The 20,514-nt window shown below is 47.3% G+C and overlaps 1 protein-coding gene and 1 long non-coding RNA gene across 4 annotated transcripts; one reads left to right on the top strand and one right to left on the bottom strand.

The window, feature by feature from the left end:
- Window positions 1-766: 766 nt before the first annotated feature.
- LOC128778057 (uncharacterized) lies at window positions 767-20,346 on the bottom strand. Of its 2 annotated transcripts, none has more exons than XR_008423428.1 (2): window positions 19,716-20,346; window positions 767-2,884 (listed from the first exon to the last, which is right to left on the bottom strand). It is a non-coding gene; the product is annotated as an uncharacterized LOC128778057 (long non-coding RNA). The 2 variants fall into 2 exon arrangements; XR_008423429.1 differs by lacking the exon at window positions 767-2,884 and adding an exon at window positions 13,446-15,724.
- On the top strand, window positions 2,000-8,164 carry LOC109260442 (zinc finger protein 781-like). Of its 2 annotated transcripts, none has more exons than XM_019438681.2 (3): window positions 2,000-2,108; window positions 4,059-4,185; window positions 5,942-8,164. In XM_019438681.2, exon 3 carries the CDS (start codon window positions 6,408-6,410, stop codon window positions 7,539-7,541), a length of 1,134 nt encoding a protein of 377 aa, XP_019294226.2. In that variant the 5' UTR covers window positions 2,000-2,108; window positions 4,059-4,185; window positions 5,942-6,407; the 3' UTR covers window positions 7,542-8,164. The 2 variants fall into 2 exon arrangements, with proteins under 2 accessions (XP_019294226.2, XP_053762278.1); XM_053906303.1 differs by lacking the exon at window positions 2,000-2,108 and adding an exon at window positions 2,190-2,207.
- Window positions 20,347-20,514: the final 168 nt, after the last annotated feature.

Raw genomic sequence — 20,514 nt, 5'->3', positions numbered from 1 at the left:
GTGGCAACTTGAATCTTTCTCACATTGCAGCACTCTTGACTCTCTCAATCTCTACTGCCTCTCTATTCCACTTTTAAAGACCTTTGTTATTATATTGTCCGCCCACCCCTCCCTCACCTCAGATAATACAGAATAATCTCCATATCTCAAGGTCAGAGCATAAGTAGGGGAGGGGCAGGGAGAAAGGGAAAGAGAGAGAATTTCAAGCAGGCATCACACTGTCAGCACAGAGCAGAGCCGGATGCCAGGCTGAATCCCAGGAACAGTGAGAACATGACCTGAACCGAGATCAAGAGTTGGACATTAAACCAACTGAGCCACCCAGGTGTCCCAAAGGTCAGCTGATTATTAATCTTAATTCCATATACCATTTAAGTTCCCCTTTGCCATGTAATATAACATATTTACATGTTCTGGAAATTAAGACCTGTACATCTTTGGGGTCAGTATATTCTGCCTACCACAATACATGAACATACTTAAAATTTTTTTGAACATTGCCTATATGGCTATTTGCTAAATCAAGGAAGAGTGCATTTTATATTTTGACAGATGTCAACAACGATTCTCTTGAGAAGCATCTCCAATTTGCCTTCCCCTGGCAGTGCTATGAAAGCCTTGGGATGATGATTATGATGATGATGATGATGATGATGATGATGATGATGATGATGATAAGAACAATAACAACAATAGCTCTCATTTATTTAGTAGCGTCAATCTTAAAAACAAAAGTTACTTAAAAATAAATAAATAAAACAGTTACTTTGCCAGCAAAAATGGGTTTATTTGGGATTAGCAGAGAATTGCAATTCTGAACATGCAAGCTACAGCAAAACCTTAGGCAAGTCTAACAAAGGAGAGGAATGTTATTTTATAAGAGGAAGGAGGAAGGTGGGAGGGGCTGTTTTGAAAGAAAGTCCATGGGAGAAAAGAATTCAGGGTGATGACAGTTTCTCATTGGTTGAGTTGCAGGGGCAGTTGATTTCTACTAGGAGATCCAATGTACATCTTTACTTGTTGGGGCCTGGAATTGATGATTCTTTCCTGTTGAAGATTCTTCTGTTGGCAATTCTTGACTTCCAGTGATACCAAGTGAGAGCTTTCCCTTGCACTCCATTTTAGTGAGGTTTCCCTTTACTAAGTGTCACAGCACCATGTACCTGGCCCTGTGCTAAGCACTTTTCATGTCACTTCTCTGAGGAAAGTTGTAGTATTTTCCAACTTTCACCACTGGATTTTGAGTTAGAGCTTATTCTGGGTGAGGATACCCAAGAGGGATTGTCAAAGCACAGAATGTTTAGGCTTGTCCCAGAATTTCTGATGAGGGGTTGGAGAAGGGACAAGAACTTGCATTTCTAGCAAGTTCCCCAGTGATGCTGATGCTAATGATCTGGGGACCACTGAATTAAAGACACATTTAATGTTACTAAAACTCTCCATGAAGGAGGTATTATCTTCATTTTACATCCTCAGAAAATGCAGAAGAGGTGTTCCCAGGGGCCCCTTCACAGTGCTGGTCCCTCCATGTTCAGAATGCAGGTCACGGGCGGGACATCTCTGAGGGAGGAAATCGAGAATGACCTCTTTAAGAGGAAGCTATGACACACCATTACCATTCTTAATCTCGGATTCCATTTCCCAGTGCCCCTCCACTGCCACTTGGGCGTTGCCCACGGAGAATTTGTCCGCGCCCCACTCCAGGCCAATGCGAGGCTGAAACTACACTAACCAGAAGGCCAAGGGGAATGGCGGCGAGCTATGGGCCAATCACAGAAGAAGAGCGACTTCCTGCGGCTCACGGGACTTCCGGCGCCTCCGTGGTGGGCGTTCATTTTGCTCTTGACAGGTCGTTATAAAGCGCCCTCGGGGACCTGAGCTCTGGGCGGGGGCTGCTTTCCAGGCGCCTCCTCGGGACCCAGCGTGGAAGACAGTAAGGAAGATGGGATCGGCTGCCGCGTTTCGTCCCCTCTGAGGCTCCGATTGCGACGGGCGGCGGGCGGGCACCTGGCCCAGTGGAGGTGTGGGGATCGGCCAACCTCTCAGGGTCTGCCCGGGTCCAATGGCGGCAGCGGCGGCGCTGGCGGACCCGGACCGGCATCCGCATAGTACGGGCCCACGATAGAGGGGAGTCTTCTGGACTCTTCTCCTCCGCCTTCGCCTTTCTTCCTTTGCTGCTAGGACCCTAGGATTACCCCAAGCCCGAGGTCCTGAGTCCTGGCCAGGGGTTATGTGGAAAGTTTCATAATTCTGGAATCCAATGGGACAAGGTGTGGAAAGCTGTCTCAGGGTTAGGGACCAGGATGTGAAAGGTTTCCTTCGTGTCTGGTGGACAAGAGTCAGGCCTGACACGGTAGCCTGAGCAGCTTGGTCTGTAATCCGAGGGTGGTGTGAGTCATGCAAGGTTTGGAGTAGAGGAGGAAGGTGATAGGACCCAGGTGTTCATAGGCTCCCTTTGGCTGCAGAGTGAAAAACAGACGTGGGGTAGGGAGTGAAGGTGAGGAGGCAGAAAGGGAGGCCCATAAGGATGCACCTTTGCCGGATCAGGTGAGTGATGGTGTCTTGGCTTGAGTGGTGACTGGAGTTGGGAGAAGTGGCTGGATTTGGATCTTTCAAGTCAGCCGGACTTTATGATGTGGATATCCAGGGATATCGCCATGGATTTTGGCCTCAGCTATGAGAAGATGGAATTGAAGGGCATCGACTGAGATGGGGAGGTTGCTGGGCGGAGCAGGTTTCAGGGAAGATCAAGAGGCAGATTTTGACCCTGGCAATGCCTTGCAGACTTCCAGGTGGAGGTACTGAAAGGGCAGCTGGACATGCAGGTCTAAGTTATGCCGAGGAATTCAGCTTGGAGACATCCAGTCAACAGTCAGCCTGTGAACTAAGGTGGAGCTGTTTCAGGTTTGGGAGGGGGCATCTTTAGCTTATGGTGAAGGATGTCCTACTGGGGCAGCTGAGGACTGGGTGGCTGGCCTGGGTACCTGGGCAGGGTTGGTGGATGTCACGAAGTCAGATGAAGGGAGGAACAGCCATGAGGGAAGGTGTGTGTGGGAGAGGAGGGTCCAAATAGTGACCAAGGTCCCTGGGACAGAGGCTGAGGCATACTGGAGATGCAAGTAGCATGATAGTGCGACCAGGGCTGATGTTTATTCACTTCTCTGTGGGCTCACCAACCTTCCTTGGCCACCCTCTTTGGGACCTGAGGGTTTCATTCAGGATGGCAGATTAGCTCAGTGGCAGTCAGCTGGGGATGTTTCAGGCCTAGGGTGGGAGGTGGTGGAGCTGGGCTTTGAATGTGCATTAGGAGGAGAGAGGAACACTGTGGTTGGTGAGAGGACAGCATGGAGAAAGGCAGAGACTTGGAGGTCCCAGAGATCTGTGTGGCCCACTCTGGGTAGCTGAGAGTTAAAGGTAGAAACTGAAGGAAAGGCTGGGTGCTACCTCCGGAAGTTGGAACTTTTGGAAGTCTGGCTCAGGATGTGATCCTGGTTGACTTTACCAAGTTAGGCACATTCTGGACACCATTTGCAGAGTAATATGTAGTGTGGCTGAGAGGATGGATGGCTCATGGGATGGTGGTGGGGTCTGGAGATGTGGGATACAAAGATGGATGTGTACATGCAGAGGGGGTATGAGTTCATGGACTGGGAGTCCTGGTAGCGGGGACCTATGGGAGATGAGCCCGTTTGGTTGTTCTGGGAGGCAGGATCTGGGAACCCAGGGGAATTGCCTAGTAGGAGGCAGTGGGGCCCCACATACTAGGCCCAGAGCTTGTGGCAACTTATCTGCCTGCCTACTGTGTGAAGGAGGACACCGTAATCAGTGGGATACAAGGAGACAGTGGCAGCCATGGCATCGGAGCTTAGGGAGAAGGATGACCTAGGAGTGTGTTGGCAGGAGTGATTTGGGGGTCAGAGACTAAACACCAGAAAGGTGGCAGCATGTGGGGTCACAGGCCTAGGCCTATATGGGTTCGTCTGTGTATTTGTTTTTGTTGTTAGTTTTTCTGCTGCCCTTTGGTCTGGTTGACTTAGCTGTCCTCCTCATCATGGCAGGGCTAGGGGACCTTTGAGGATGTGGCCATGTACTTCTCCTGGGAGGAGTGGGAGATCCTTGATGAAGCTCAGAGACATCTGTACTGCGATGTAATGCTTGAGAACTTGGTGCTTGTGGCCTCACTGGGTAAGGCCCTCCCATCCTCCTAGTTTCCTGTTCTAGGTTCTGTCCTTCCCCTTCTGACAGGAGCATCTCTGTCTTCCCACAGCTGAGCATGGGTATTGCTTCTTCCTCTGGACTATCTGCTGTGTGTGAGGAGCTGGGTCACGAGCACAGCCTACTCCTTTCCCTGAGGAGCCCCAATAACTGCTTCTGAAGCTTTCTGGAGAAAGGCTCAGGACTGAGGGTCTGGCTGGCTGCCCGAGTTTGTCCAGATCAGTGGCACTTCTGTGCCCAGGTTCTTCCCTCTTTTTATTTTTTTAAGTTTATTTATTTATTTTTGAAAGAGAGAGAGAGTGTGCGTTCAAGGGAGGGGCAGAGAGAGAGGGAGATGGAATCCCAAGAAGGCTCCGCACTGTCAGTGTACAGCCTGACATGGGACTTGATCTCACAAACTGAGAGATAATGACCTGAGCCAAAATCAAGAGTCAGACACTCAACCAACTGAGCCACCCAGGCACCCCCTCTTCCCTTTTTAAAAAATTTTTATTTTATTTTATTTTATTTATTTAATTTAAAAAAAATTTTTTTAACGTTTATTTATTTTTGAGACAGAGAGAGACAGAGCATGAACGGGGGAGGGGCAGAGAGAGAGAGAGACACAGAATCTGAAACGGGCTCCAGGCTCTGAGCTGTCAGCACAGAGCCCGACGCGGGGCCAAACTCACGGACCGTGAGATCATGACCTGAGCCAAAGTCAGACGCTTAACCGACTGAGCCACCCAGGCACCCCTTCCCTTTTTTTTAATATCAGACATTTCCGGAAGCCTGGCCATGTCATGGCCTATAGACAGTTGACATGGTTATTACTCATGGGAACCACTGTGAGATGCTCCTGAGAGACTTATTTTGTAACATTGAGTTTTCTTCCCAGTTGCAAAGATGACATGATCTCCCTTTGGTCGTTCTCAGGGTGGGCTGCTCTTAGCTGGGCCAGCTACTTACCGACCTTATCTTTTTCCCAGGACTTGCAACTTCCAAGTCCTATGTGGTTGCTCACCTGGAACAGGGCAAAGAACCCTGAGAGCCTGACAGGGTGGACATATCTCCATACACTGCAAGAGAGGCCGGGACGGGGTCTGGCTCTAGTGAGTGGGAGCTGGAGCAAAGGTTACATTGGGGTATACTCGGCACCTGCCCTGTATCCACTAGTGTTTGTTGCCGGAGCCAGTAGCCCTACCTTATTCCACCTTCCTTCTTCATTTTAGACACCACAGTCTTGCCATTTCTACTTTGTCCCTGGGCCCTGGGTGGTGGATGACTCCACTGATCTGCTCTGTGTCTTCCTTATTCCCCTCCACTCCCCCCTTTACGGGGGTGTCCCACATTAGCCCACAGTCAATGTATTATGAGATGTGCACATATCCTCATAAAGACTTTAAGCAGCAGATGCCTGGTTGCAGCTGGATTTTCCTGGGCTTATGCTCACCACTCTGTCCCCTTTTCCTAGAGATCTGGAGCCTGTCTGTATTGGGTCCTGATGAAAGCTGAGGAGTTGCGGTCTCTGCCCCTCCTCCCAGCCTGAACCCCACCCCTGTGTTCTCATGTGTTGAGTGTTCACCTTCGGTGGCCCTCCTGGGCCCAGTCCTGAACCACAAGCTCGACCTCATCCTGACTTGATCCTACAGACTCATTCCTGAGTTTGTCAGATCCACATCTGTAAAGGGGCTGCCCCCTCCCAACAAAGCCTACATACACTTCACCAGCATTTCTCTGCTTTCAGGTTGTTGGTATGGAATGAAAAAGCCCCTCTTGAACAGTGTGTTTCTGTAGGAGTGTTTCAGTTCAGAACCCCTAAGGCAGGTCCTTCCACCCAGAACGACATGTGTGGCCTTCCACCCACTTGTGACATGTGTGGCCTGGTCTTGAAAGGCGTATTATACCTGGCTAAGCATCAGGCAATACACCCTAGGCAGAAGCCATACAAATGTGAGACATGTGGGAGAGGCTTCTGGCTCAGTACAAACTCTCACCAGCACCAGAAGGAGCACAGTGAAGAAAAACTCTTCACATGCAGGCAGGACCTCCTCCAGCATCAGACCACTCACACCACGGGGAAGCTGAACAGGAGCCCCGCACGCAAGGAGGCCTTCTAACCCAGCACCAGTTGCCAGCAGCAGCAGGCAGTCCATGCCACACAGAAGCCCTTCAAGTGCAGCAACTGTGGGGGAGCCTTTCTGAAGGCCTTTATGCTCCTTGACCACCTGATAACTCACTCCAAAGAAAGACCCTTCAGATGGCCAACAAGAAATGCCCCTAAAGAGGACTCAACCTTTGTTCATCACAAAAAAAACCACAATGGAGAAACATCCCATGTGTGTAAGGAATGTGGGAAGGCCTTCGGCCAGCTTTTAAAACTGAGGACACATCAGAAAGTTCATACTGGAAAAATGCATCACAGTTGCAGTGAACGTGGGAAAGCCTTCACCGGAAACACTCACTTGTTCAGCACCAGAGAGTTCACACTGGAGAACGGCCTTATGGATGTGGCTAGCGCGGGAAGGCCTTCACTCGCAGCTTCCATGTTTTTCGGCACCAGAAAGTTCACAACACAGAAAGACCTTAGGAGTGTAGACAGTGCCGGCGAGTCTTTAGCTGCGTTGCCGATTTTGTTGAGCACGAGAAAATACACACGGGGGAAAGGCCTTGTGAGTGCAAAGAATGTGGGAAAGCCTTCGTTAACAGCTCTCATCTTGTTCGGCACCAGAAAGTTCACAACACAGAAACGCCTTTTGAGTGCAGTGAATGTGGAAAAGCTTTCCGGCAAACCTCCAAACTTATTCTGCACCAAAGGAGTCATACTGGAGAAAGACCTTATAAATGCAACCAATGTGGGAAAGCCTTCAGTTGCCCCTCCAACCTTGTTCCACACCAGCGAATTCACACTGGAGAAAAGCCTTATGAGTGTTCGGAATGTGGGAAAGCCTTCAGTCAAAGCTCTGCCTTCATTCAGCACGAGAAGGTTCACACTAGAGAAAGGCCTTATAAGTGTAGTGAATGTGGAAAAGCCTTCAGCTATAGCTCTAACCTTGTTAAACACCAGAAAGTTCACACTGGAAAAAGGCCTTATGAGTGCAGTCAGTGTGGGAAAGCTTTCAGTGAAAGCTCCATCCTCAGTCAGCACCAGAGAGTTCACACTGGAGAAAAGCCTTATGAGTGTAACAAACTCGGAAAAAGCTTTCCGCTACAGCTCAAACCTCTCTAAACACCAGAAGGGTCATATTGGAAAAGAGCCTTTGGAGTGCAGTGGACATAGGAAAGCCTTCAGCCAGAGCGCTAGCCTCACTCAGTACCAGAAAGGTCACACCAAAGAAAACACTTAGGAGTGTGGCAAATGTGGAAAACCACTAACTAGCTGGGGCTTTCACCTTGCTCACCTCAAAAGGATTCACTCCTAAGAAAGCTTCTGTGAAAGGAACCTTTGTAAAGAAGCCATAAGCCGAAAATTGAACCTTGAATATCCTAATACCCCTGCCAGGAGATTGCCAGATACATGGAAGCTTTCAGGAGCTTCACCACACTTTCTAACCTGTCCAGGTGCTTTGCCAGATTACGTCACTGCCAGATGCCATCTCACTTCTGCCAGCCAGCAGATCTTCCCACAGCGTGTAACTATCATGTCAACGTACTCAGGGAAGGCTGATCTTGTGCTCTCTCATTCCCCGGAGGGAGACATGAGTGATGGAAGCTATCTGGGGGTGGCCTCATTTTCCATCTCTGCCCTGTCTCTAGTAGTTCAGGCACAGTCCTGACCTTGTTCTCCCCAGGAGGATCTGACCTGGAGTGTGAAGACTTGCAGAAGAAGTTTCCCTTTTATTGTGGCTATTGTTGAGTCTACAGATGGTGCCCGCAATGCAATTGTCCAGTATCCAAATCACCCAACCCTGGAACTGCCTGCCTCCAGAGTGTGTGGTAATAAAGGCCTTACTATTGAAGCCATCTTTAATACTGGGACTCCATCCATTGTGTGTGTGGGAAATGGAGAACGAACTGGGCTCTAACAGGATAAAAAAGGAGAAGGTCTTTTGGGAGGCCTCAACTTGAACAGTGGGATGGCAAGGAATAGATTGCAGTCTAGGCCCAAGGGCTTCCGGGACAGGCTGAAAGTCTCTGGGTCAAATCTTGTGTCCTGGATGCCAGGACAACCTGTAAGACCCAGAGCTTTGGACATTCGCCAGTACTTCCTGGGCAGCAGGGGTTGGGTACCTTGTTCCTGGGAATGTCCCACATTCTCCAGTAGAATTGAGGGGCTACTGTCCAGGAGTAAGGCCCCTGATGTCCAAAATCTGTAGGTAGGTATCACTGCACGTAAGATCTTCAGGAGGCAGGTAGAACCTGTTTCAGTGGGCACAGAAACACTGGTTTTGAGGTCAGGGACACTGACAAACAGAGGAGATAATGGCTGGTACTATGCCTGGGCTACATCACACCCACTCACAAGAACTGGTTGTGTTCAACTCAACATTTAGTTAAGTTCAATCAGCCATGGTGGAATTTATACCACAAAAGATGAAGAAACAACAGCTCTTTGAAAACAAACAAACAAAAAGCAACTGAAAAAAACCTGATTTGAATTGTCTGCCAAGTTTGTTGACAGTGACTTTGGCCATAGGAGAGACTCTGCTCTGCAGGTCTTAGGAAGTCCTGCATATTCTCATCTTATCCTCTAGAACAAAGGACATAACAGTGGTATGTTGCTCACTACCTGAGCAAATGGTGGTGTGGATTCCTGTAGCCTTCCTGCACTGGTCACTTCAAGGCCCTTACTGCACAGGTAGGAACCCTGGGCCTGAGAAAAGGGAGATCTTGTAGTTCAGGACTTTTGTAGCCCAGCCAATATTCCAGGTGAGTGTAGTGTCCATGATCTTCATCATCTGCTATTTTTTGCTGCCACTGAAGCAGGGCTGTCCCCGGGTACAGGAGTCAGAGATAATGGAATCAATATATGCTTGCCCCCATTTTCTGGTTTTCCAAGAGGAGTGAGGGAACCATATGTTTATGTGAAGCCTTTTGATTTCATAAATGTTGAAAGCTGCTTTACAAAACTTATAGGTATATATGCAACCGATATATATGGGCTGCATATCTCCTGGTTCAATACTTTCAAGTATCAGAAAATAAACGAACCAAGCTGTCTGGAGCCCCAGGACCCCAAGACATGAAGGCTTTTGGTGCAGTGTTTACCTGAGAACATGTGGCAGGGGCAACGGTACTGCTGTTGCCACTCCACTTAGGATCCTCCAGTTCCCTGAAGCTGACCATATGAGGGATGGCAGGGTCCCAGGCATGTGGCAGGTCTGCCTAAGTGCTCCCCACATCCCAAGGTATGGCACTCCTGGACCTTCTGGGTATAATAATTGCCTTATGTTTTCTTGTTTAAGTTTTATTTTATTTATTTTGAGAGACAGAGCATATGCAAGCAGGGGAGGGGCAGAGAGAGTGGGAGAGAATCCCAAGCAGGCTCTGTGCTGTCAGCGCACAGCCAAATGTGGGGCTCAATCTCACAAACTGCAGAGATCATGACCTGAGCCCAAATCGAGAGTCAGACACAACCGACTGAGTCACCCAGGTGCCCCAATAATTGCTTTCTATTAACATGGGGGCTTGGGGTTAGAACTAAAGCCCATTTGAACCTTGAGGCCTCAGGCTTCCAAGCAAAGGGATCGTGGGTCATCAAGAGCTCAACTCCTTGAACCCATGTTTTAGCTATGGTTAGACAGACCTCATAACAGTGCTCCCAATGCATGAATGAAGTCTTTTACCTGCCTTCTAGTCTCCTCACCACGGCTCTCTGTAGATCAGCCAACTTATTGGAACCTTAATATTTCCCTGGTGGTGCCAGAACATAGCAAACAAAGGCCTGTTGGTTCTGAGAGTTTGATCTCCCCAGAGGACCAATTTACGTGGAGCTCAAAGTCTCCCCATCGTGATGAAGTACCCAGGGATCCTTGGTCTGCTCAGGCTCTCCCTCCTGGGTGTAACAACTGCCTTCTGCCAACATGGAAGGGCTCCTTGGGATTAGAGTTAATGTTCAGCTGAGCCATGTGGAGCCCACACCTGCAAGCAACATAGGACAGACATTTGTCATCAGAACTCAATCCCTTTTCCTGAATGGTCACCTAGGTGTGTGTCTTGTAAAACGAAGTCTTTTGGCAAAGAGTCCTTGATTTGGTGAAGTAGTCCCAATCTGAATCTGACTTTTGCTCTCCCCATCAGGGCTCTGTGCAAGGCAGCTGGCCTACTGTGTGTGTGTATGTGTGTGTGTGTGTGTGTGTGTGTGTGTATGCGTATGCGTGTCTGTGTCTGTGGAGCTGTGTGTGTGCATGCACGTGCATGTGCCGGAACATCTAAAACAAAGCCCTCATGGCTCTGAGCACTTATGAACTGGGCTACTAATGTTCATCTTAACTCTACAGGAAGGCTGTCCTTTGAACCAGCCACAGAAGAAGGAAGTATTGAGAGATGGTCAGAAGCAGCCCTTCTGACATCATTTGAGCCCCCAGGTCCACTCAGTGCCTGAAACCAGATACCAAGTGGATTTTAGGGTTCCATGTACCAAAACAAACCAAGACAATTCAATAGGAAAAAGGTAATCTTTTCAACCAATAGTGCTAGAACAACTGAATTGCCATATGTAACAACAACAAACCTGTAAGCTTACCTCAAGTCATATGCAAAAGTTAACTCAAAATTGATCATAGATGTAAGCATAAAACTCATAACAATAAAAAATCTAGAAGAAAGCATAGTGATCTTGGATTTGGTGGATTTCTTTTCTTTTCTTTAGTAGCAGGCAAAAGTTTATTAGAGGATAAGATCAGAAAGGAAGAATCATAGGAAAGCTCTCTTTACAGAAAGGGGACATTCGAAAGTGAATGCCCGAGAACTATAGGCAAAGGTCCTTGTATTAAAAGGTTTTGGTCAGCCCTCAGATTTAGTGTATTCCTTACAAAAAGCATGAGAAGAAAAAGATAAATCAGTTGGACTTAATAAAAATTTTTAACTTTTGCTTTTCTTTTTTTAAAATGTTTATTTTTGAGAGAGAAACACAGAATGAGAGTAGGGGAGGGGCAGAGACAGGGAGACACAGAATCTGAAGCAGGCTCCAGGCTCCAAGCTGTCAGCACAGAGCCCAACATGGGGCTCAAACCCACGACCGTGAGATCATGACCTGAGCCAAAGTCAGAAGCTTAAACCAACTGAGCCATCCAGGCGCCCAAACTTTTGCTTCTCAATAGTCATTTCAACAAAATGAAAATGCAATCCATAGACTGGAAGAACTATCTGCAAAACAAATCCTAACAAGGGATGTGAATCTAGAACCTATGAGGAACACTTACAAAAGACAACCTAATTTTTAAAAAAATGGTCAGTGACTTGAACACTCACTTCACTAAAGAAGACATATGAGGGGTGCCTGGGTTGCTCAGTTAAGTGTCTGTCTTTTGATTTCAACTCAGGTCATGATCTCACAGGTGTGGGATCAAGCCCCATGTAGGGCTCCATGCTGACAGCATGGAGCCTTCTTGGGATTCTCTCTCTTCCTCTCTCTCTGCTCCTCCCCCACTTGAGTTTTTTCTCTCTCTCTCTCTCTCAAAATAAATATTAAAAAAGTTATCATAGAATGGACCATAAATGGAAATGTAAGAGCTAAAACTATAAAGCTAATAGGAGAAAAATTTTGACTGAGTTAGGCAAATAATTTTTTAGATATGAACCAGAAGACAAAACATAAAAGGAGAAACTAACAAATTAGACTTCATCACAATGTAAAATATTGCTTTTCAAGGGGCACCTGGCTGGCTCAGTCAGTAGAGTATGCTATTCTTGATGTCAGGGTTGTGACTTCAAGCCCCATGTTGGGCATAGAGTTTACATTTAAAAAATAAATAAAAAATAAAATATTGCTCTTCAAAAGATGTCATTATGAAAATTAAAACAAGGGGCACCTAGGTGGCTCAGTTGGTTAAGTGTCTGACTTTGGCTCAGGTCATGATCTTGCAGTTCATGAGTTCGAGCCCCATGTCAGGCTCTGTGCTGATGGCTCAGAGCCTGGAGCCTGCTCTGGATTCTGTGTCTCCCTCTCTCTGTCCCTCCCCTGCTCATGCTCTTTCTCTCTCTCTCATAAATAAATAAACATTAAAAAAAAATTAAAACAAGCTACAGGCCGAGATGAAACACCTGTACATATATATGGAGTCTTAATACAGAATATATAAAGAATTTGAACAACTCAATAAGAAGACAACCCAAGTAGGGGCACCTGGGTGGCTCAGTTGGTTAAGAGTCCAACTTCAGCTCAGGTCATGATCTTGCCGTCCGTGAGTCTGGGCCCCAGGTCGGGCTCTGTGCTGACAGCTCAGAGCCTGGAGCCTGTTTCAGATTCTGTGTCTCCCTCTCTCTCTGCCCCTCCCCTGCTCATGCTCTGTCTCTCTGTCTCTGAAAAATGAATAAACCATCAAAAAAAAAATGAAAAAAAAAAAAAAAAGACAACCCAAGTAAAAATGAGCAAAAAGATTTGAGTAGACATTTTATCAAAGAAGATAAACAGTTAATAAGCACAAGAAAAGATGCCTGACATCATTATTCATTAGGAGAATATACATTAAAATCCCCTTGAGACTATTATTTGATGGGCACAGAGTTTCAGTTTATAATAATGAAAAAGTTGTAGAGATGTTTAGGAGTGATAGTTGTAGAACTGTGTGTTTACTTAATGTCATTGAACTATACACCTAAAAATAGAAGTTTTAGGGGCACCTGGGTGGCTCAGTTAAGTGTCCAGCTTCAGCTCAGGTCATGATCTCGAGATTTGTGGGTTTGAGCCCCGAATTGGGCTCCACACTGATAGTGCAGAATCTGCTTGAGATTCTCTCCTCTCTCTGCCCCTCCCCCACTCACACTTTCTCTCACTCTCAAAATAAATAACACTTAATAAATAGAAGTTTTGTGTATATTTTACCACAATTTAAAAAAATCCATTGAGATACCACTTCACGCTAGTATGGCAACACCAAGTATTGGCAGGGAGATGGAGAAAATGGAACGGTTCTACAGTGCTGGTGGGAATATAAAATAGTAGAGACGCTTTGGAAAAATTTGGCAGTAAAGAGTTAAACGTGAACTTCACTCAGCAGTTCCACTCCTAGAAACTGTCAGGCAGAAAGACCTTCCTCTGCTCTATAATCCTTCTAAATGGACTTAGAACCAAATGGACATGAGACAGATTAACAGGAGAAAATAATATTTAATGAGTGCATATACAGGGAATCCACAGACATGAAATTCCAAAGACAATGGGGCACATGAAGCTCACATGAGCTGAGGAGAGGGGCAGAGGTCTGAGGATATGAAAAGGAGAAAGCTTTTAGCAAGAAGGTGAAAGATGTTTAGAAACACAAGTTTGCTCTATGAGGCAGATAAATTCCTTAGGCAAAGGGAAGTGTCTGTTAATAGCTCTCTTCCTATTACAGGTTCTCCTTCCAATGTAAATTAGACAGTTGTGGGAAAGGCAGAGAGCTTTTCCTGCATCTGCTGGGTTTTGATTACTTAAAAAAAAAAAAATTATTTATTTTGAGAGAGAGAGAGAAGCAGAGAGACAATCCCAAGCAGGCCCTGCGCTGCCAGTGCAGAACCCGATGTGGGAGTTGAATTCCCCAACTATGAGATCACAACCCAAGCAGAAATAAAAAGTTGGACGCTTAAATGACTGAGCTACCCAGGCGCCCCTCACTCAAAATAATCTTTATGCTGAAGAGGCCCATCTTGGGGCAGCCTGCCCTCAGCCCCTACAGAATCTACCCAAGCAACATGAAAACATACATCTACAGAAAGACTTGTAAGCAAATATGCCTAGCAGCATTATTTGTAACGGCCAAGAACTGTTGTCTATCAATTAATGACAATAAAATGTGGTATATCCATACAAGGGAATATTATTCAGCAATAAAATGGAATAAAATACTGATATATAACATAACATGAATAAACCTCAAGAACAGACTAAGCCAGTTAGGCACCCCCAGAATAAAGTTTAAAAAGCAAAAACAAACAAACAAAAAACAACAAAAAACCAAAAAACAAAACCCTCAACAACATTATGCTAAGTGATAGAAATGACACACAAAGGGATATATATTATATGATTCCATTGATACCAAATATCAGGAAAGGCAAAAGTATAGAGATATAACATGGATTAGTGGTTGCCAGGGGCTGAGGATGGGAGTGGTTTTGGCTATATAAGTGTCCAGGGGCACCTACGTGGCTCACTTGGTTAGGTGTCCTACTCTTGATTTTGGCTCAAGTCATGATCTCATGGATTTGTGAGTTCAAGCCCCACATGGGGTTCTATGCTGACAGCATGGAGCCTGCTTGGGATACTCTCTCTCTCTGCTCTTCCTCGGCTCATGCTCTCTCTCTCCCTCTCTCAAATTAAATAAACTTAAAAAAAAAAAAGTGTCCAACCGCACATTTTGAGGCAATGGGAATGGGGTGAGATAATAATGGTTGTACAACTCTATAATTTTACTAAAAATCATTAATTATGCAATTATAATGGATGTATTCTATAATATGTAAATTATACTTCAATAAAGCCATTTAACAAAAAGGCTATGGGCTGTTCTTTCTCACAGTCCTGGAGTTCCTGACCACATGGTGATGACCAAAAGTATCTAGCCCACTAAGAGATGACAGGAATGCATAAAAAATATGTTGACTACAGCTGTGGAAGATATACAGATCTACACCTGCACACTTTTTTTTTTTTTTAATGTTCATCAATTTTTGAGAGAGAGACAGAGCATGAGCAGGGGAGGGGCAGAGAGAGAAGGAGACACAGAATCCGAAGCAGGCTCCAGGCTCTAAGCTGTCAGGACAGGCCTGACACAGGGCTCAAACCCACAAACCGCAATATCATGACCTGAGCCAAAGTCAGACACTTAACTGACTGAGCCACTCAGGCGCCCCAACACCTGCACACCTCAATCCTGCAAAGGCCCAGACATCAAAACAGTTCACCAGGCTCCCCACACCTTATTTCCTCACACTCAGTATTCTTTACCCATTTACAGTACTCAATTCATCCTTGTACAAACACAAGTGGATGATATATTACCGGGGTCTGGCCTTCGGAGTGCTTCCTTTCACCACTGCTGGGTGGAAGAGACGTTTCCTAAAACACAGACCATTATCTTGCTTCTTCCAGACTGTTGACTGGCTTTTCCAGGCGAACTCCAGTGAGAAGCTTCAGAACACAGAGGCTTTCATTCTTTGTCAGAGAACATGGGGTAGAAATGCAAATTGGGTCACATCTGGTCAGAAATGCTCCATGCCTTACTGTTGTGCCCTGTCAGGTGCTAGAGGGAACCTGATAACCAGTCTGAGAACTCTGTTCTGTTTCCAATTCACTCCCGATAAACAGGACTCCAATATCAAAGGTAATTAATTGGTGATGTATTAAGTATCAAATGGTGCAGAGCAGTCTGAAGTCATGGTACCAGAGCTGGGTAATGATAGCAACGCACATAAACTATGTTATGAGTACCTGGAGAAACTCAATGAAGACATCATGGATGTCAAGGGCAGATTTCACAAGGTCCATAAACAATGGGAAAACTTCCCTAGAAGCCCTCCAGAAACTATCTTATCAGGCCCCTTGCTCAGAGCAAGAGTCGTGTCCATGCCAAACTCAGTCATGGGTGAGCAGTAGGACATCACTTCAATGGGTGCAGGGCCACCACCATCCCTCCAGAGGAGGGCAAGCAGGGAACAGGGGCTGCTTACACTGAGTAATAGATGACCATCAAACACAGAAGGACATTTTCCATAGCACCCAGCGGTGTGACAGCTGGTCACAAAGTACAGTATGGCCCCTATAGGGGCCCCTGCAGGGCATTCGTGGAGTTATCTCTGCAGGTAGAAGTTCTGGGGCGCCAGGTGGATCAGTCGGTTGAACAGCCGACTCTTGATTTCAGCTCAGGTCATGATCTCATGGTTGTGGGTTCGAGCCCCACATCAGGCTCTGTGCTCACAGCGCAGAGTCTGCTTTGGATCCTCTGTCTCCCTCTTTCTCTGCCCCTCCCCCCTCTCAGAAATGAATAAGTGTTAAAAAATTAAAAAAAAAATAACTTCTATACAAGGTACAACTTGTGGCTGAAGGCTATTTGTATACGGTATTTTTCAAGTGTTAATTCTTTTATATTGAATGAAGTTTTTAAAACATCATTTAAAAGAAAATGTTAAAAAAAAAAAGGGGGGGGGGCGGGGGCAGCTGAAGACTTTACTAAATTCACTGCTCCTAAAATGGCTTTTCACTAGTGAAGGTTTTGTGCTGGTTGGTGGGCAGGAGCTGTGGCTGAGTCTCCCATACCAGCTGTACACACAGGAGCTTTCTCCAGTGTGAATATTTCTATGCAGGACCCAGCAGGAGCTGCTTTGCTCTCCTACTCACTACACTCACAATGCAGTAACCTGCTGCTGCAAAACTTGATTAAATCTGGGCGAGGAGGCTATCCAACACCAGCCGCACTCATTATGCCTTTCTCCAGTGGGGACTGTGTGAAAGAGGTTCAATTTTCCTGAGAGCTTTCAGGTGGTTACTGCATTTGTACAACTGTTCTCTGCCATGAATCTTTTGGTGCTAACAGGAATGGAGCTCTGAATGCAGATGCCCACATTCTCGGCACTTGACTCCTTTGGTGCAAGGGGAAATGCAAAAGTTTGCTCAAGGCTGGGCCACACTCCCTGCCTTAATGAGTGTTTTCTAAGGGGCAAACATTCTCATTCTCAAAAGGAATAGAGCTCTGGCTGGAGGCTTTCTCACATTACAAAAATCCTGACATTTGAAGACATGAATGTACTTCTGCTTTCTCAGAATGGAGACAAAGGTGAAGGCCTTCCCATCTTCCCAATGTACTTGGGATTTTTTTCCCATTCTGAAAATTAAAAAAAATTTTTTTTTAATGTTTTACTTATTTTTGAGAGAGAGACAGAGTGCGAGTAGGAGCGGGGCAGAAAAAGAGGGAGACACAGAATCTGAAGCAGGCTCCAGGTTCTGAGCTGTCAGCACAGAGCCTGACGTAGGGGCTTGAACCCATGAACCGTGAGATCATGACCTGAGCTGTAGTCGGCCGCTCCATCGACTGAGCCACCCAGGCGCCCCCCATTCTGGTATTTTTTATTGATTGAACACCTCTCCATATACCATGTGTTTACTGGGTGTCTCTTCAGTGTCAGTTCTCTGTGAGTTCTGCAAAAGGGCCTCAGTGTCTGGTGACAGGCAGGTGCCAAGCAGTGAGGGTGGTCCAGCCACTGACATTATATCCACCTTCCTTAGAGGAAGCAAGCAGTCCCATGAAGAAATAAATTTTCTTTTTCCTTAAAAAATTTTTTGAGAGAGAGAGAGAGAATATCTCAAGCAGGCTCCACACTCAGCATGGACCCAGATGGGGGCTTGATCCCATGACCCTGGGATCATGACCTGGGCTGAAATCAACAGTTGGACATTCAACTGACTGAGCTACCCAGGCACCCTTTCAAGAACTACTTAAGGATACGTATCAGCTCAGAACATGTTAAGGGGAGGCCAATGGTGGAGCATCTGACCATAAAAGGGGAGAAGGCGAAAGGCCGAGAGGAAAAGGATACAGAGGGATCAGCCAGGAAATATGAGTCAAGGGAAAGTAGAATGAAGTCCCAGAATGACAGAAAAGAGGCATGGCTGCTCACTTTGGCACCAGGGTAAGAGAGGGCACAGGCCAGGTACCAGGTGAGAGACAAGCCCGCTGCCACAGGCCCTCCCCTACCAGTCTTGCACTGACCAGGACTGGTCCTCCATGGGCCTCTCTGGTCATGGACTGATTCAAGCTGCCCTGTCCAGGTCTCCTGGCCATGTTCACCTTGGGTGACCACATTGATGGTAGTGCAGGCAGTCATTCTTATGGGGGGTCAAGTGGCTTGTGAGAAGCCAGCCCCAGGTCTGTCATGATTCACCCATGACAGACTGAGGTGGATAAGGATCACTTATGCATCTGGAGAACTGAACCTCACAAAATGAACGACCAGGAAAGATCTCAGGGGAAAGGTGCATTGTCCCCACAATCAGTGATCATGTCTGTGTCCATGTGCCATCACAGGGGCTGACAAGGGGCAGCCGGCAGAAAACCTGCTGGAATGAGGAAGTGTGACAGAGGAGAAAGAAAAGCAACACACCTCGACTGGGTCACTTGGCCAGATAATAACCAAGCTGGATGTGATCTGCTATGCAAGTTGTGATACTTTTGACCCTTGACCTAAAAGATACTGGAGTTGTTTACACAGCGGTCTGGGAGAAGATGTATCAAGACATGGGCCAGCACCAGGACCAGCCGCATATCCCATGGGGAACACAGTGGCCTAACCTGGTGAGGACAGCACCATGTCATGGTAGTAGCCCTACTGTGTCTCATCAAGGAGCCCCACTTTTTCTGAAAGCAGTATATGACCTTCTTAAAAGTCACTGGGCCTTGCTATAGCAGGCCAGGGAGCAGATGGATGCAACCCAAGCACTGGGCATGGGACCTGGGACCCCAGTCTCTGTCCTGCGGCCACCTCCCTTTATGTCTCCCAACCTTGTCCCCTGACATGCCTGCTTACCCTCTCATATCTGAAAGGGTGGGCCCTCCTCCTGGATGTGCCCTCTCCCCAGATCCATTGGTCTTTGGACAGTGCTTCTCCTTTTCTGCACCCATCTCCTCCGCCTGGCCACTGGTCCTCATCCTGGACACCCCACGCTCACCTCAGGGCCACTTATCTGCAACCACAACCTAAGACTCTCCTTCCAAAATGCCATTCTCAGGCCCTTCCTTGGTCCAGGCCACCAGTGAACTGCAACCTGGAGATCGGAGGCCAAACCAAAACTCCCTATGTGTCCATGGCACGTAGTCACTTCCACTTAGAAGTCCACATCTACAAAATCCAACTGCTAATCTTCCCCCAAATATCCTCCTCTTGCCAAACTCCCGTCTCCATGTACAATATCTCATTCTTCCTAAACACTCGGGATGGTCTTTTATCCACCACTTACGTTCACTCGTCACACGTAGCAGGAAATCCCATTAACTTCATCTTGAAAATCTAACCGAAATCTGATCACTTCTCTCACCTCTCCTACTTCTACCCTGGACAGGCCATCATCACAACTGTCTGGAAGAATATTGCAGCAGCGTCCTCACAACCCCTGGCCACAACCCCTCTCCCACCGGTGTGTTCACTCAGTATGTTTACTTGGTATTCATTGGGATACTTTCAAAATCCTAAATCCAGACAATGGATATCCCGCTTCTATTCAAAAATTTCTATGACTCCCAGCACATTCAGCCAATGAACAGAGGCAGGACTCCTCTCTTCATGGAGTGGAAGAATGAGAATTTTCCTGAATGTTCTCAGGTCAGTCTCACCTCCGAATCTTTGCACAGGCAGATCCCTCTGTCTGTACCCTCTACATCTTAACATACCGAATTCTGGGATGAAGACTCCCCACCTGCGAACGCTCCATCATCCAGAACATCGAGGCCTGTAGCTCAGTCGGGGACTCAGGACACTGGGACCCCGAGTCAGGTCGGGTGGAAGAATCCTTCAGCCGTGACCAGTCGATCGGCTCACTCATCGCGCCGGTAGTCCAGCCACAAGCTGGTCATGACCTCGGAACGCTTGGCTTTGAGCCTCCGTCCCCCGCTCCGTAAAGCAGACACAACGCCAAGGGCGACGACTCCCGGGCAGGCTCCGAAGGAGGTCCTTGCAGACATCCCCGCGCGGTCGCCCCCCTACAGCCAAGGATATCTGGGCTTGGGTAGTCAGGACATTCTCTGGGGTCAAGGGGTGCACAGGGCACGGAGACGGAATCTCCCCGACTCTCGAATCTTCCCTGCACCCGTTCCCGCAGGCCCGGTGAGCCTCCCGGCACCGTCCACAGCCAGGCAACTTGGTTCCTCCTCCAATACCGATAAAACCGCAAGCTGCCAAAGAAACAACCGAAAACCAGAAGCCACCACGCGCTGACGCGGCGGTTCCGGAAACGCCTCTCCCCTAGGCTATCATTGGCCAGAGCCCAGATCTCGGCCTCGGAAACGCCCCTCGCCCAGGTTCTCCCTGGGAAGCTCTGAGAAGACGCTTGATGAGAGGCTTTCTGGGGAATGTAGTTCGCGACGCGTGAGCAGTGACGCGACACGTGCGTGTGTGTCCGCTTGCGTGTGTGTCCGCTTGCGTGTGTGTGTGTGTGTGTGTGTGTGTGTGTGTGTGTGTGTGTCCTGATCA

Source organism: Panthera pardus, unplaced genomic scaffold (assembly GCF_024362965.1).
Source record: "Panthera pardus isolate Hobbes unplaced genomic scaffold, ASM2436296v1 HiC_scaffold_18, whole genome shotgun sequence".
NCBI classification, from domain to species: Eukaryota; Metazoa; Chordata; class Mammalia; order Carnivora; family Felidae; genus Panthera; species Panthera pardus.
The sequence above is the reverse complement of the archived record's forward strand: the minus strand, read 5'-3'. Positions and strand labels throughout refer to the sequence as shown.

What these genes read in the sequence shown, in the direction of transcription:
- LOC109260442 (XM_019438681.2), top strand. Translation starts at nt 6,408, where the DNA reads ATGCTCCTTGACCACCTGATAACTCACTCCAAAGAAAGACCCTTCAGA.